Raw genomic sequence first — 17,628 nt, forward strand, 5'->3', positions numbered from 1 at the left:
TAGAGTACTCAGATTACCAATGAGAGCATATGTTGCTGCAGATCAAAAACAGCACATTGTTGTTGAGCCAGTGTGATGACAGAGCAGACGCCCTTCACACTGTGGAATAATTCATATTCTTGTGTATCAGGGTGATGCTACGTGTCAGCTGCTACTTCAGAAGCACCATTACTGCTGAAGAGGTGGACTGAATAAAACCTGCTCTGTGATAGAGTCGCAGCTAAATCCCCAGTAGTCTACAAATCCTCCAGATAACAACATGATCGAGCTAACTGCAAAGGAAAAACTCATTTTTCCACGTTGTAGCATTCAGAACTACTTGGTTGCCCGTAATGTTGTTGTTGTAATGTGAGTCACACCACCCGACTCTAACGCTTGCTTTAAATGAAGCGTTTGCTGGAAGAATTCCCATGATGGTTGCGTTAATTTTTCCAGTCACTTTCACTCCTCCGTTATGTGTTAACAGACCTCTCTGCATTGAATCATATCTGTTATTAACCTCTGTCTCTCTTCCACAGCATGTCTTTATCCTGTCTTCCTTCTCTCACCCCAACCGGTCGCAGCAGATGGCCCCGCCCCTCCCTGAGCCTGGTTCTGCCGGAGGTTTCTTCCTGTTAAAAGGGAGTTTTTCCTTCCCACTGTTGCCAAAGTGCTTGCTCATAGGGGGTCATATGATTGTTGGGTTTTTCTCTGTATCTACTGTACAATATAAAGCGCCTTGAGGCGACTTTTGTTGTGATTTGGCGCTATATAAATAAAACTGAATTGAATTTTCAAAAAATATTTGATAAATTACTCTTAATTACATTTAATTGACCCAACAAACGTTCAAAAAAAAAGGCACACTGCCCAACCAGCAGCAATAAGGCTTCCTGTATGGGAACCACAAACTGAAACACAGATACGAGTTCTCACTTCTTGGTGTCAGTCAGGATGATGTTGGCTGTGACAAACATGAGGCTGAAGGCAGCCCACAGCAAAACGAACCACACCCAGAAGCTGTGGCGGAAGGGTGACCGGTGCTTGTTGATGGCATCTCTGCCCATCACAGGCTCCAGGTGGCGCCTGGCGTAAAAGACAAGGAAGGCTGGGACAATGTACTGGATCCCTGTACCGGCATAGGACCCTGTGATTCCCACCAAGGATTCCAAGTTGTGTGTACAGAAGGCAACCACGATGGGGGGCACGAGTGTAATGAGGGGAAATACCACTCGGTCCACCACCCACGGGTAGGTACCTCCGTCTCGGTGGAACAGGGTCTTCCAGTTGTTTCGAAGCGTGACGGCGATGATGGGGAAGTTGGTGCTGATGGTGAAGACGGGGAACAAGCCGAGGAAGTAGCGCAGCACCGGGATGTCTAAGACGTCGCAGTTGTCTGTGAAGTTCAGGGTGTACATGTCGTAGAGCAGCGAGCTATCGAAGCAGAAGATGGCGGTGAACGAGAGGAGCACGTAGAAGCCGAGGATGAGGATGTAGTCGAAAAGCACCAGCGAGCCGACGCGCTTCTTGTTAGAGATGGGCGTCACCAGGGACGGCAGCGAGTGTTGGCACATGAAGGAGTAGACGCACACCCCGAACAGGTTGGGGACCCCAGACAAGGAGGCGACAGGTGGGTGTCCCGCGCCGTGGTCTTTACCGATGCGAATTACTGCCAAGATGATCATCATGGTGAAAGCTGGAGGGACAAAAACAAAACAGGAAATAGATTTTAAAAACCCACTGATGGCAGAAAAGCTATAATACTATTGTACATTTGACCATCCTGGTAGAAAGGAGAACTATTCTGCTCAGCTCCACTTTATTTTTCTTGAGTAGCTATGAAAGAAGTTAAAGTTCAAAACAAGCCTGCTTTCTTCCAACTGACTGCACCCCACAAACAGACGATTTAAATCAGCAGGCCAGTGGGGCGTCAGCACCGTGCGCCTCAAATGACCCCCAAAGACCAATGGGTGATTCCTCGGCAACCTCCAGTCAGTAGGGAAAGATGTGTATTCCTCAACCAGTTGGCGAGTGCTTGTTGAGTTTGCGGACTGAAATCTGTTGCCGAGAGGATCCTCCACCAAAAACCTCCCTGTGATTGCTTTGGCTGCTAACAGATCGCTGAGGTTCCCACAGTTTACACGAAAGACCCTGACGAGCAAACACTTGCCAACTAACCACTGAACAGTAGCGCGCCATATGGCATTTTTGAAAAGGCCCAGCTTTTATTTTGACAGTGAACAGTCTCTATTTCCAGTTTGCATAACACTTTTCACAGTTTTACTGCTTTTACTAAGAAGGCCTAGTTGGCAAATTCAATTAAGTTCAGTTTTATTTATACACACACCGCCAAATGACAACAACAGTTGCCTTAAGGCGCTTTTATAGTGTAAGGTAAAAACCCTACAATAATACAAAGAAAACAGAAAATCTCAACAATCATATGACCCACGTATGAGCAAGTGCTTTGGCAACAGCAGTAAGGAAAAACTTCCATTTAACAGGAAGAAACCTCCAGCACAGGGGTCCCCAACGCCAGGCCTCAAGGGCCTGCAGCGTTAGATGTGTCCTTGAACCAACAGCTGATTCAAAGGCTAAATGACCTCCTCAACATGTCTTGAAGTTCTCCAGAGGTCTGCTAATGAACTCATCATTTGATTCAGGTGTGCAGACCCAGGGTGAGATCTAAAACCTGCAGGACATCGGCCCTCGAGGCCTGGAGTCGGAGACCCCTGCTCTAGCAGAACAAGGCTCAGGGAGGGATGGCCGCCTGCCTTGACTGATTTGGGTGGGGGTGGATAGGGGTTGGTGGGTGGGTTGGTTGACACACAAATATTTGCAGACAAGTTGGAGTCCTCAATGCAACTTGCGGGTGACTGTAGAAATCTGCAAAGAACTTAATCATAGGGAGGTTTTCAGTAGTACCCAGTAAGTAGTAACAGGAAGCACTTGGCAACAGGAAAATACCCGTTTTCCCTTAGTGATCGGTGGTTACTATGGGGTGCTTGACCGGTCTCTATGGTTGTGTGACTGCAGCCTCAGCGTGGTGGCTGACAGGAGTAAAAGGGAAATGTTGACCATTACACTAAATGAATCATTTCTCTGGGTTTAAATACAGAAATGTAAGTCAAATGAATCAAATAAGCATCTTACATCTATATTAGAAACTATATAGTTCTTGCAGATTATATTTTTTAAAGATGTTTAACTTCAAACTTCTGCAAACTATTACAATAAATGTACTTTTTACACATTTTCAATTAAGTTAGTTTAAAGATATCATGATCTGGTCATCTGGCCTTCAGTGTTGCGCAACTGCAGCTCAAAAAAAAAAAAATCTAATTTAGTTAAATATCAGTAACATCACTCTAACATTAGTTCCTAACATCCACAGGGTTAAATCTTGTAATCTTCCAAGTGTTATCAAAGGTATTTAGATTGAATCTTGTGTTTGTGAGTGCAGGACTGCGTTAGTGTGAGGGAGCTGAACTTCCTGTGCATTATTTACCAACTTTACAAATAACAAATAAAAGAGATGATAAATAGTAAAGAGGGAGGGTTTAAGCCAGCGTTTTTCTGATGGTCTCACTTGATTTTAATGTTCTTGTAAAACAGCAAAGTCAACCCAGTGTGCATGACGATGAGAGCTGGAACAGCCGTGGGTCAGCTCGGGCTCAAATGATGAAACGATCCTTTTTGTTGCTCCTCCCTAATCCAACCGCTTTTGTTCCTTTACATCCTCGACTAATTTTGCCTTTTACTGAAAGAGATAAGTACACCTTTTAATGAAACCCTTGTTTCAGTGCTAATCACTGACAGATTAATGTGGTATTTTGTTGCCTTTGTGCAATCACAATGGAGCCGTTGAGATAAATTAACACCCTCCATCTTCACAATATTCCCGGCTAAACTGGGAACACCAAGCTGCTTTTTGCTCTCTCTCCCTGGTTTTGGATCAAAATCTCTGAATGTTTTTCAGCACGAGCCCTGTTTGATCATTTGGCATCAGGCTAACTGTTTCCAGTTGGATTAAACCTCTGCAGGTCAAAGTTCACCCAGTCTATAACTATTATTTGGTTTAAATCCAGGCTTTACAGCGTCAGTTTAATTCAACTTTTTTAAAAGAGGTATTTGGTGCATATAATCCACTCAACTCCAAACTGGTTATCAGATCATTATTATTATTATATAAAAATAAAATATAAACATGAAAATATCAGAAATAATTGCGTCTCCACCTTTTTTGTGCTTTTATTTTGAATTAAACTGGGCTGCCAAAACACACCATACATAAAGTTGAAGGTGAATTTGACTGATTTCTATAGTTATAGAGTGAATTCTCTCAAAAGATCAACGAGGTGAAAACCTGATATGGTGACCACATTGTAGTCCGGTCTCAGTTCTCTCAGAGTTTAACCTCACGTGGATAAAGATGGCAGTGCTGAACTGCCTTCCAGCTGTTTGTTCCAGAAACATCAGGCGTAAAAAACAAACCAGCGATCGTTTCACGGCCCAGTATAAAACCGTCCTGCGGTTCCCACTGCAGCTCCAATTGATTTCAGGAGGTGCATCGTTGGCAGCTGTGTCTAAAGGAGACTCCTGAGAGCCGCATGCAGTCCTGTTACAGGCTAACGGTCAGCAAGCCATCTCTCCTCACACACACACACTCAATCAATCAACCCGTGACACCAGGAGTTAGTCATAGCCCAGGCCAGGAGCCAGCTCCTCAGCTTTCATTATCAGCTGTCCTTTAAACACTCGGTGACATTTAGGAAGTGTCACTCGGACCATTATATGCCTCATATCTGCAGTGAAATAATTCTATACCTTAAACTCTGACATCACTCTAAAAGACTGAGACTCACGCTGTCTTTGATGGGAATATCTAACATCTGCAGACCAGCAGCTAAACTGTAGGGATGCAATATGCCACAAGGCAAGCTTTGTTCATCTACACTGTACAAGAGGCAAAATAACTGCTGACCAAAGAAGAACCAGGAAAAAAAGCTCATTTTGCCTTTGTTTTAGTGTTTCAGTGTGGATGTAGAGCTTTACAAAAGAGTAATCTGATCTCTGAAAAGGAATATTCACTTTTATTCACTTGCTTAAATTTACCTGCATGGATAAAGAATGAAATCAGCACTGATTTCAGTATAACTTGGTATATATTTTATATTGTGCACAATTTTAAAAAAGGCAACGACACGACACTGCAAGCTCATAAGGTACCGACTCATCTATCACAAAGCAGCGACACTTTAAAGCGCGCCGTCCTTTATCGTCTGTTTTACTCAGAAAGTGACGATCATTCAACAGAGAAACATGGCGCTCATCAGAAGCGTTTTCACTGAGGTCATAAGTCAAAGGAGAAGTGAGCTAATTTTGTCATAGACCTCGATTCAAACAGACTTCTTTGCAGAACCAGAAAGGTCGCCCCCTACTGGCCACGTCAAAAGAAAGCAACTCCATTAGACCCAGAAGCTGTGTCCATCGTTTAGCTTTCTCCAAAACTCGGGCCATTGTCTCCAGAGGCTAAACTCATGGGATTATAACTGATGGGCCGCCTGATTGAACACTTGCTGAAAATGTAGCCGTGTCAGGAAAACACAACACAGCTACATTTCGCACCCTTGTTTCACGCTTGCCTTGAATTTCACATGTAAGCACAAACTCTGTGAAACCTGTTTCACGACTGTTCAATATTGAATGCATCTTTGGCTTAGGCCCAATGTAATCTGTGGCTCCGGGGAAAGCTCTGCGACTCCCTGCTACAACCTCAACCCTCTTACACAGAGATGTCAAACGAATGGGCAACACACCAGCTTTCAAGGACGATGACACGCAAAAAAGTCCCTTAATTTATCTGTGCTGTATAGATACTCTTTCTGAATTGCTCTCTCTTCCTACAAAACATCTGCAATGTGTGAAAGAGTCATTGCCAAAACCATCTGTCTGCCCCCTTTGCTCCGCCTGTCTTCTTTCTCCTTCAAACTCTCATCTTTTTCCGCCTTTCTGTCTGCACGAAGCTATGTGTGAAATAGCTGGCAACTAAACCCGTCTGCCTGCGGTACACCAGGGAGACGAAGGTGCAGGGGAAGAGAAAGAAGGCTTTTCTCCATCTTGACACCAACACTCACAGGCTGCACAGGAAGGAAACTAGCAGGGGGCTTTTAATTAAGAGTGCCTCAGGGTGGTTGGGCATGGTTACATTACCTAAAGCACCTTTTTCCAAGTCTGGCCAAGATTAAGATGCTGCAGGAGAGCCTGCAAGGACAACGGGGCTGGTTGTACTGGGAAGCTCCCAGTCAAATCGTATTTAAGCTTAAAAATGAAATATAACTCCAAATGCTTTTAAATTGAAAAGAATCGATTGGAAAACATTTCTTTGGCCCACAATTAGAACGTTTTTATGCTGATCAGAGACAAAGCACTCATTTATCCCACTAAAGTCACAGGAACCAACTCATTATAATTCAAAGTAACTGAAAGTCAATCAGATGGTAGAGAGGAGCTGAGCACTAGATTGAAGCCTTTCATAATGTGCTCATTTGTCACCGGCCCTCGCCTGCATAATGCTACACGAGGTGGGCAAATCACGTCCGGCCGTGACAATTTTATCGCGCTCATTGCACCTATAAGCCATGAATCTCAATGCTGGGGTACTGTACAGCCGTGAAATGAAAGCATATTAGCTTTGATCACCTTAACTGAGTGTAGAGGTTTATTTACATAGTAAATTCAGTAAGGCCTCATCATTCTCTGGACTGACGTAAGAGACGAGCATAAGGGGCATTCATTGCTCCTTAAAAGGCATTATTCAGTGACAAATTACACAGAGCCGGGTAGTGCATACACACGACTCTGCGTTAATCTAAACTCATCACGTCTTCTTGTAGCCATTAATGCTCCTGTCTTCTTCTGTGGTTTTTATTTGCTCACCGGAAACATTTCACACATAAATCTCAAATGATTTCAGGAGAATTAGACCCAAAGATAATTTTACCAAGTATGTGAGCGAGTAAAGGCGTAGATGTTTAAACTAAACAGTATTATTTTATTGCTCTATTGTAGTCTTAGCCAATTCTAAAACCTAAAAATGGCAAACCAGTTAACTGACCTGTAAATTAGGTGTCACAAACATCGATGTAGTCCTCACTTGCTAGTATACACAACAGGAAATGCTGTGCGCCCTGCTGAAATGACTCCTTTTGGTTTAGGTGATGGATTGAGTGTGCAAAAGGCACTGGAGCTGTTAATGCTACTATTCGCACGTTGATGCAATCTGACATCTCATGGACTTCATCATAGGAGTGACTAATGTCTGATCTGACTGTATACTTGCATATCTACCAGTCATCAGCCATCTTTGGCCTGTGGGAGCTTATTTGGACAGTTATACTGAAATCACAGGTTATAAATGTTTGAAATTAAACTTTCACAATCACCTTCATGGACTGGATTTCAGTGCCACGTCTGTGCAGTGCACATGTGGAAGCGTGAAAACAACACCCATCTTTCAAAGCCCCTGCACAACATACCATCACAGACAGGATGAGCCATTACCCCTGCACCTACCCGTCGAGATATGCTAATTCAATGCGCCTTCACATAGACACACTGAGCCCAACCAATACTCTCCACCGCACTTGACGTGCGACAACAGGAGCTGAGTAAATTGAGCAGCCACGTATCCCAATCCCCACGACTAGGCCCGTCCATGTCTTTGAGCCAGTGATTTATATTACCTGGATGGGAACGCCATTGACCTTGTGAGGAATGCTTCAACTTAACGACCCTCCAGAGCAAGCTCGTACGGCTGTGTTGTCTCTAGTAGCAAACATAGCAGACGCGGTTAGAGCCAAGGCTGGCAGACTCTCTCAATGCTCCAAGAAGTCATCGACTGCCTTGAGAGAAAGACTCCCAGATGCTATCGGAGAAGAGATGGGAATCCTGGACTCAATCAATGAGGAGAAAATGGTAGAAGGTGAGAGGTGATCAATCTCATGTGCAGTGGTGCACAGGAAAGCTGAAAGTTGGGAGGCCCTGCTCTTTGAATGGAACAACGCGAGTACTTAAGTGTGAGCAATTCACTGATGACTGCAGGAAGGTCAAGGACTTCTGCGCTGTGCTTTGATGCTTAAAAAAGCAGCCGTGCTGAAGAGGAAATGCTGCGCGCTCGAATGTAACACGAGGTTCTGGTGATGCTGCTTGTTTTCTTGTCACGTTGGCCAATTTAAGCATCCCCCCCCCGGCAGTTTTAACGCACAGCAATCTTGCCATCCCTAATTAAGAGAGGTACTCCTTGAGCACTCTTGGATAATCTCTGCAGTAATTAGTAGCTCCGGCTCTTTGCCCAGGTCTCACCAGGGTTTCAGGAATTCTCACTGTGCCGAGCCTCCATCACGTCAAGCCTATCAGGAACAGAGGTAGCGAGCTGCTGGGGCTGTTGAATTACTCGTATTTGTTGGGTGATAAGTGGCTTCCTCGCCTCCTGACGTGCTCTGTGATGTTGGATAGGGCTTTCTCTATACATGGCACAAAGCAGCGCAGCTGTTGGCTGCACCGTTTAGCACCCCATGCTGCAGCTGAGGTTCACAGACATGAGCCAGCCAAACCTCTGTTTCACTGATTTAAATGCTTTGATAAAGATGCTAAATTTCATTTTATTTATATTGCAACAACTCGCAACATCAGTCGCCTCAAGGTGCTTTATAAAAAAGGAAACAAACAATGTAAAGAAGTGGTTTATTCTTCATTTAAAAAAAGGTTAGGACTAAAAAAATAACATTTCTCTGGCTCATTCTACTTTCTTTTGAATGACTTAAATATGTTGATTTTAAATGACTGTGATGCTTTTTTAAATTGTCCGTGTCTAAAGTAACTTATAAAATAGACTGTCAGGACTTTCCCAGTAAAATGGTTTCCAGGGGAAGAACTACGAATAAATGTTAAACATCACGAGTTTAACATGCAGTCATGTGTCATCTTCGAAACAACTCTGGTGCATCAATAAAGTGATAAAACGGCAATCAGAGGAAGTCCGTCTGCTATCAGTTTGCAACTGAAAGGGGCCAAACTGGTAATGACATGCGAACTGTGATAGCACAGCAATTAGCTGTGACACGTCAGGGAAAATCTGCATGAACAGATATTAACTCACATTAAGAGCCCAGCCAATTGTCAGAGTTTTGAAAAAACAAAAGCACAGCTCCTGTAGGACAGCAATCAACCACAAAATGAAAAAGGTGCTCAGATTATTAATAAACAGAATAAAACCAGTTGAGCAGAGTTGCAAAAAGACATCGCAGAGTGCGAAAAATTCAGCAAGGTTTTATCTCCTAGCTCAACACAAACTCAATGTTTGGGAAAAATCCATGGTGGATTTTATACTGACGTTTAGCTGCTACGTTGGATATGAAGCACTTAATACAGTGTAACTAATGAAGCCCCTCTTACCAAACAGGAATTTGAGCATCAGGGGAAGAGCACAGTCAAACTGTCATCAGATTCATGGAAGGACCTCTCCTCTGGATAATGTTAGCTAATGCAAGTATCCATGTTAATATATGAAAAATATAGACAAGGTCTGTTAATTGACCCTCAATGCTGGTCTATAAACTCCATGAAGCATTTTCATGTTATTTTACCAGCTAATGTTACAAACTAACCATCACCAGATTCCTGCAGTGTAGCTAGGTTACAGCTACCTGCTTGCTAACATTGTACGTCCTGCTATTAGCTGCTTTGTCATGTCCAACCCAACTTTCTGTAAGTATACAGTATATATACTGGTTTCCCAGTTGTTACCCAGCAGTGAGTGCGTGCAGTGGACAGTGTCAGCCGTTTACATTTTAATCAATGTTTTTAAAAAAGCCTACAAAACATAATTCTAATATTACGCCTAATTAAGGTCAAATGTCAAATAAATGACGACCACAATGCTAAGTGGATTAAGCATTAACGATTTTTTTAACAAATGGCTGAAACTGCAGCGTTACATTTTAATCACTTTAATCAAATCTTTCTGTGTAATGACACCGCCTCTGAGGTAAACAAAGACCTGAGGTCAGTGTCTCTAATTAAAAGCTTAGCTAGTGGATACAGTTGTATTGGATCGTGATTCCTGAACCACCTCAAAAACATCTCTGCAGAAAATCTAAGTGGCCATCACACAAAGGAACATCAGTGCTAAGCAGCGAAGCCAAGCAGGCAGTAAAAACACTGAAAGTGGTCGTGATCATGTAAATGTTTAGACGCAAAAAAAGAAAAGGTTCTTTGCTCCTGACAGCACAAATGTCACTGAAAGCCAGAACAGGACTGATGCTCATCAGCTGGTCTCGAAATGTAATTTTTCAGGACCTCTGAACTGTGATTCTGGCTGCTGCTCACTTCATTAAGACCGGCTCATAATTCACCCCTCGCTCTGAATGAGCAGAACCTTTCCAGTCAACAAGCCACCAGAGTCCCCCTGACCTTCAAAAACAATATCTCAATCCCACGGCCATTTAAAATGGCAGTGGGCAGCTGTGAGCATCCCTGCGGGGAGTTTCTTGGCTCTTTACATTATGTTGTTGTAAACTAAGAACATTAGATGGATGGAGAGACCTGCGGCTCGCTGAAACTTACAGCATTTGACTTACAGCAAAAGCTATTTATGAAAGATGAACTCAGGACAAAATCTTAAAGATTTAAAGTGTTTTAAATGAATTACACTGAAATCAAAAAGTACTATTTTATTGGACAAACTAAAGTCACTCCATCGCAGCCATATCCTGCTGCCAGCCAGTCAAGCTAGAGTTTAAATCTATGTTTTCATTTTTCCCAATAATGGGAGATGGGAGTTTCCTGATCGAGGACTGTTTCAGCCACAAACATCGAGTACAAATGTTTAAAGGCTTTCCTGCTAAGTAAGTCTGATGGCTGTTTTTAGGAGCCCTGGAGCCACATGGCACCGACCTACTGATAAACTCAGACAGCAGCCCCTCTACACATCTATCCACACGTCTCAGGAGAGATGGCTGGCAGTAATTAATACTTATTTACTGAGCGGACAGGCTGTTAACTTTTTCCCTTTGTCTCATATGACTCAATAACAATTAGAGAAGCTGTGTACTCCTGTAAGTGTTTGGAAAGTGTCCTTCTGCAGCACCAGTAATGATCCACTCTGCTGACAGCGGGCAGGAAGAGGCCGGCTGCAACAGGTTACAGCAATGTCTGCCTTTACCTTATATTTATTAAGATCAATGTGGAAAAAAACAACAACTAAATAAGGTGAAGACACTCCAACTACATCTAAGTGCAGCTACAACGCATCGTGTATACATAACACTGAATATTCATATACAAGCTGTGCACTGTGGTTCCTTCTCTGTCTCCTCGTCCTTCACCAACATGTGAGGTACTTCTGCTGTGAGACGCGTTATCGCAGAGATGCAGATGGCCCTGATGACGTCCTTTATTAGTGACTATAAAGCATTAATTTAGATTTATATGGCACCGCTGCAAACAAGGTGATTAAATGACTGCAGCTAGGAATTCTGGGTTGTATAAAAGGTGTCGCGCTGACCCAGGCTAATGGCGACTCTGCTGAATATCCCAGCATGTCACCGACAGCCGAGCAGCAGGCAGGTACACCATCACTCATGTTTGGTGTAAAAATCGGGGCTCTCTGGACAACGAGGTGACTACAGTTGAGTGGCAACAACTGTGACAAGGCCGGAGCCGAGGGCGGCGGGCGGGGCACCGACTCACCGGCCAGCTGCTACCCCTGACATCAAACGCACCCCGTCCTCGCTCAGGGCAGCACATGTGACTGCAGGTGCATCCGGGGACTGGTGAGTAATGGTCAGGAGGGGAGGCAGGGTCTCCTGTCTCATGTGGTCAGTGTCAGCGCCTTCAAATAAAGCGGATACCAACACCCAGGGACACAATATAAAAAACAACTACACAACATACATTTTCCAGATGGTAGAATTACAAAATATGGGGCTACGAGTACGAGCGCCCCAGCTCGCAAACAAGCTTCTTATCGTTCATTTGTTCATATTTGTTCATATTCTGCATGCAGCCTATTTGCTCCAGCACATTGACTCGTCCTCAAGACGCAGCTCATGCAGAAATACTCCAACAAGCAATCTACAACTCAGACTGTCTTTACACACTGGGAAGGCTGCTTGCTGCTCTGCACCAAAAACAAAGATGCACAACTGGACAGAGCAAAGAAAAGGATCCAGGCCGATAATAAGGATCGATGGTGTGATGGACAAAGTAGGCCACGACGAGGGCCAAGACATCTGTGCACAGGTCAGCACTTGGACTCGGAGTGTTACAGAAGGTTATTAAGTCCTCATTTTAACGTGTAACAAAGTGGAAACTGCTGGATGTAAAACAGGACGTGAAAGAGTCGACACGAAACACAAAAATGTTTTGAAACAGCGCTGACGCTTTAGCTGTCGTCTCTCGTAAAGAGGTCGACTTGCTTCTGGATTGTTGTGGAGCGCTTTTATGTCCGAGAACAGTACTGACCTTTACAGACACTGACTGAATGTGTGCTGTTTGTGTAGTTGACTAAATGTATGCCACTGACAGAGCTGCTTGGTGTGAATGTCACTACAGGAGAAGTGTTAATTGATCATAGAAGATAATTTCCAGACAAAAGGAAAGACTGGGGATTTTGATATGCTTCACTAGTTAAATGTGCTGCAGGACTGTATATGTTCAGCTGATAACCGGCCTCTTCCCCCAGTGTATCCGTCTGTTTATAGCTTTGAAGGGTTTTTAACTTTTAGCAGGTCGTATCAGTATTTATCCCATACTGGTAATATGGGCAGCTGAGAGGCCCGTGCAGCTATATTTAACTACTAACTACTACATTTTTATCCCTCTAAGAGCCGGTCAATGACATGATCACTTTACTAGTGAATAATTCATTCACCCTAATGTTCAGTAATCAGCTAGCCTGATCTATTTCAGCTGCTTCAGCCCAGCAAGGTGACGCAGAAATTCATCCACAGGACGAGAGACTCACTGGAGACGCAGCTGATTTTGATGCTCACGTTCAGAGAGAATTATTTAATAGTTAGTTTAATAAGCACGTCTGCTTCTCTTCTCTGCCAAAACTCGACCTAAAGTACAGCAGACCAAGAACAAAATAAGTACGACAAGTTTATCTTTGGCTTTTATCAACAACTTCAACGTAATTTCGATGGTTTAACCCCCGCCCTACAAGAAAAACAGGCTGGTTTTTCCTTTTTTAACGATTTGCTGTTCCAGTATGTTCGCTTGTCCACTGGAGCCGTTTTAAATCATTATCCCGTGTTGTTTGGAGCCCTGCAAAAGTGACACGACCAATCAATTGCAGAGCCAGGGGACGCTGAGACGAGGAAGAGGGAAGGATGCAGCTAAAACCCGCGTGTTATTTAGTCAGACGATGGACAGAGCGCGAACGCTGTTGTGTCTGCGTGCGTTTACGTGAGCGAGCGTGCGGCCGTACGGGGGCGGCGGGACTGCCGTGATTCAGTGGTGTTGTGATTTTAACAGTGGACCCAGGACGGGCGGTTTATTTTCATCCGTCGCCATGTGAGTGACGGTCCAATCAAGCTTGGGACGGGCTGTCAAGCCTGTCAGGCTGAGGAATGAGAGGAGATGGGAGTCAAAGACACAGAGCAGGACCAAACCATGATGGACGGACCTTAAACGCAGCAGCCACACAGGCAGGTGAAGGCAGGAGGGAGGGATGAAAGAAACTCTGAGGGAGACGCCGATAAAATGGAAATATGCGTGTGTGGAAAAAGAGGCTGCAGAAATGGAGAGGTCACAGAAAGCGAGGGGAGAAAATAGTGAAAAGAAAAACAGCACGTTACGAGGGAATACTGCAGGAATGTTTTCTTACCAATCCATCGCATGAGTGAGGTGAGAATCTGGAGATACTTTGTCTTCTGGGCGTTGAAGAAGGTGAACGGGCCCAACAAAACAGTGAACACGCTCTGTGGGAACAGCAAATGGGAAAGCACATTTAGCTAGCTGAAGAAGGCACATTAATTAATGAAGAAGTGCTTTACATTCCTTAATTAGGTCAGAAATCAATCACAGTCATGTAAAAGCTGCCTTTGAGTGCTTCACTGTGAACCATAAGAGATGAAAAATACAGAGAATGTAGACAGAAGCACTTTTTATTAACCTCCAAAATTGGGAAAATAGCCACAGAAAAACCACCAATGCAAACTAAAACGGCCCATTACAGTAAAATCGCTCAATAAAAATAAATATGTCAGAGGAAAAAATGAAATGAAATGACTCAGAAAAGTAACAAAAGCTCAATAAACTAGAAAAAATACATCAATAAGGAAAGTGTTTTTATAAAAAGTGTCCAATATATTGTGCAGAGTAACACAAACAGTGCAGGATCCTGAAACTAAACCAAGAGATTAACAGCAAAGTCACGTTTCCTGCGTTACATGAATAATAACCTGTCAGTCAATCTGTTAAATGAAAGAAAACTTCCAACGTGATGTTCTGCTCGTCTGTATTACTGGATCGGACTGTGAAGCTACTGTAAAGTATCTCTTGTGTTCTTACACTGGGCCACAGTTCACCTTCTGTCTGATACAGGTCGTTTTAGCCCCTCCCCCTTTAATCAACAATATTCTGATCGGCTGTCACTCATCAACATGTTTGGGCTTCTCTGCTCACAGGAATTACCTGCGCATACACTGACCCCGTTATTTGAAACTGTGGCCACCATTATAACGAGACATGTCAGGGGTTTCTTGTGTATGAAAAGCAAAAATACACTTTTAATTTTCAAATGACCAAAAATAACTATCTCCCCATTTTAAGCCAGAAAAATATCTCATATAACAACAGAAAGGAACGAAAAAACATAACTGGAAAAACACTTTCTGGCTTCAGCATCGCAGCTTTTCCCAACTCCTGAGTTGGACTGATCCTGCAGACTTTAGCCAGCAACTCTTTTTTTGTCTTGCAGTTGTGACACTGACATGCAATTCTGAAACGCTATCGAAGACGCAACGTTCCTCAAGTGCTGTCAAAATCCCATCAGCGCTCTCAAAGATGGGTGAAAAGATGAGGAGGTGGCCCAATCCATAGTACAACAAAAATTTCAAATCCTCCCAGGCCACAGCTCTGATTGCCTATCAGATACTTTCTTTATCAAGAGCTGCAATCAGACGCAGCTCAGCTACTGTAGCTCCATTCCCATCAGCTCCTATCAGCTCCCATCACTCCCTCTCCCCCACGCCTGCAAACGTATTCCCTTCATCCGTCTCTTCCATATCCCCGCTCTCTGACACTCTCAGGTCTGACTGCACAGTTTGAGTGGCATGTGATCTCTGAGGCAGTCGCTTGTGTGCTTTTTCATCTGAAGAGCAGCCTGCAGGCTTTCAAAGAGAGGACCTCGCCCTCCCATCAAACGCATGAGGACAGACACACACTGACACACACACACCTCTGCAAGAGCGCAGGATTTCAGCCCAGCAATGGAGATGCACAAACAGGCTGCTTAACACCTTCCAAAGTACTTGAAAAATAAAAAGAATGAGGCGAATTTAGCACTTTTAAAATTTTGATGAAGAAAACACCGAGTGCCACCAGTGTATCCCTGAACGAGGACTTCAATGGCACAAAATCAAATAATACCAGAGTTTGTATAAAAGGGTGGGTGGATGGTAACACAAAGGTGCTTTTATAATGTTTGAAGACATCGATGGAACTGCTACAAATGGGTTTCTCGTTTTTTCTTTTTAAATTTTCAGACCTTTACTGTCCCCAAACGATGGGTAATAATGACTTCGGTGCTATTCTTTTACAGCAACACAAGTTTATATTAGTTTTTTCTCCACACGTATAAAAAGTCTCAGGAACTATGTGATGGATTTGTTCAGACACTGAGAATGAATACAACAACGTGGCCTGTCCACATCCTATTGATCCAAATGTACTAAAACTGGCTGCAGTCCAGGAGCACCTGCAGTCCTCAACGGAGTGAACGAAGCTGAAACACCTTGCATCTGCCGCTAAACATAAAAAACTCAGTTTATTTTAGTTTTCACAAATTTAACATGACTGCACGTGCAATTTTGTAAAAACAATGTTAGCATCCTGCTAATGCATGCTAACTGGTTGGTTAAAGACTCATCACTCCCTTGATGGTAACTGTTTCCAACTACAGACGCGAGCAGGATGGTTAAATCAAACATAAAGTCACATGTGTGTATAAGGAGTGTGAGTCTTCTTTGGGAGCTTCAGCATCCCTAAAACCTTTTCTAACACTAAAAGCTGATGAAAGAAGGCAAAAAGTTATGGACCTCCTGTGTTGACCCCCTCCATCAAAAACACAATAAAATGAAAACACACTTTGTATATTTAACCCTCTTAAGGCAGGCGTTGCCAATTTGCAACAGTTAAAAACTAACAACCTGATTACCCCACATACATATTTTATGAGGTTTTTTTACTCAGAAGTGGAACTTGGTGGTTCAAAGGTTCCCCACGAGACCTTCGGCCGGTGTATCAAACTCATTTTACATCATAAAAGGAGTTTGAGTAAAAAGGCAGTGTAAAGAACTTTAACCATAAATTTAATCCCTGAGATATTTTAATATAAGGAAAAGAAGCAATTTCAGCAGCACATGTTGGTTTTTCTACACGATCAAGAAATGATGCTGTAGTAATGAAAGTGTGTCAGCGCGACTCTTCATCTGGAAACTGTAAGAAATTTAAACTGAAATAATGTGTAAAATGACAAACAAAAGTTCTGGTAGCTCATCGTCCCGAGTGTCCTATAAGAATAAAATGAAAGGTTTTTCAATTTGTTTTAATTTGTTTTGGGGTTTTTTGTTCCACTGTGAAGCTACTGTAAACAAATTTCTATAGTAGATAGTGGAAAAACAGAAACTTTGTGTTATTTAATTGTTTATCTGTTATTTACATTGGGATAGTATGAATGACCACTGGTTTGGTCTTCAGGAGAAAACCTGCGAAGCTGATGAAAATACAGTTGGAAACGTATAAAATACACCTAAAAGTTGCACCTTAAGTGGCTGTAAGCGACTGCAGCTTTCAACCAGGTGTCGTCAGGTGGTGTCCAAATATCATCAGGCATTTCGACCCTGAACCAAAACACCCTCAGGTCGGCAGTGATGACCAGTCGCATACCTGAGCCACTTGCGGAGGTGTTTGTTTACTTGCCTCTCGATACCGATCATTTATGTCCTACTTCACATTTTCCAAAGCAGCTCAGTGGCCCAGGTTGGAGCCTTTGGCAGGCCGATTCTGGCCCCCGGGCCTTAATTTTGACACCCCAGCCTTACAGAGTTTTTCCAAAGTTGAAATCAATGAATGAGGAAACAAAGGAGCAATTTTAGACGCAATAAGAGCTCAAAAGATGTTAAAAAGGACAGCTGGGCTATCTGTGAGTTTGACAGAAAACCCCCCCAACAGCTTTTAATCCTGCTGAATAATGATGATGCCTATGTCTCTATATATTAAAGTATTACCAGCTGTCCCCTTGGCAAAGTGCAGTCTAAGCTCGGGCTGAGCCAAAGCATAAATCTGCAACAGCCATTGGAGGTAATGAATGAACCATTATGAAGAGAGATGTGTCTGAAGAAGAAAGTGAAATTAATGGCT

The 17,628-nt window shown here is 43.3% G+C and overlaps 1 protein-coding gene across 2 annotated transcripts in view; it reads right to left on the reverse strand.

Annotated features, from left to right (window-relative positions):
• Nucleotides 1–827: 827 nt before the first annotated feature.
• tmem104 (transmembrane protein 104) overlaps nucleotides 828–17,628 on the reverse strand; it is a 72,233-nt gene continuing 55,432 nt past the window's right edge. For both annotated transcript variants that reach the window (XM_014334176.2, XM_005924160.3), the window contains exons 9-10: nucleotides 13,871–13,964; nucleotides 828–1,675 (exon numbers count right to left, since the gene is read on the reverse strand). In XM_014334176.2, the coding sequence (XP_014189662.1) occupies nucleotides 912–1,675; nucleotides 13,871–13,964 (858 nt within the window). In that variant the 3' untranslated portion in view covers nucleotides 828–911. The remainder of the gene's footprint in view (nucleotides 1,676–13,870; nucleotides 13,965–17,628) is intronic.

This window comes from Haplochromis burtoni, unplaced genomic scaffold (genome assembly GCF_018398535.1).
Source record: "Haplochromis burtoni strain Fernald_Lab_line unplaced genomic scaffold, NCSU_Asbu1 Contig_68, whole genome shotgun sequence".
NCBI lineage: Eukaryota > Metazoa > Chordata > Actinopteri > Cichliformes > Cichlidae > Haplochromis > Haplochromis burtoni.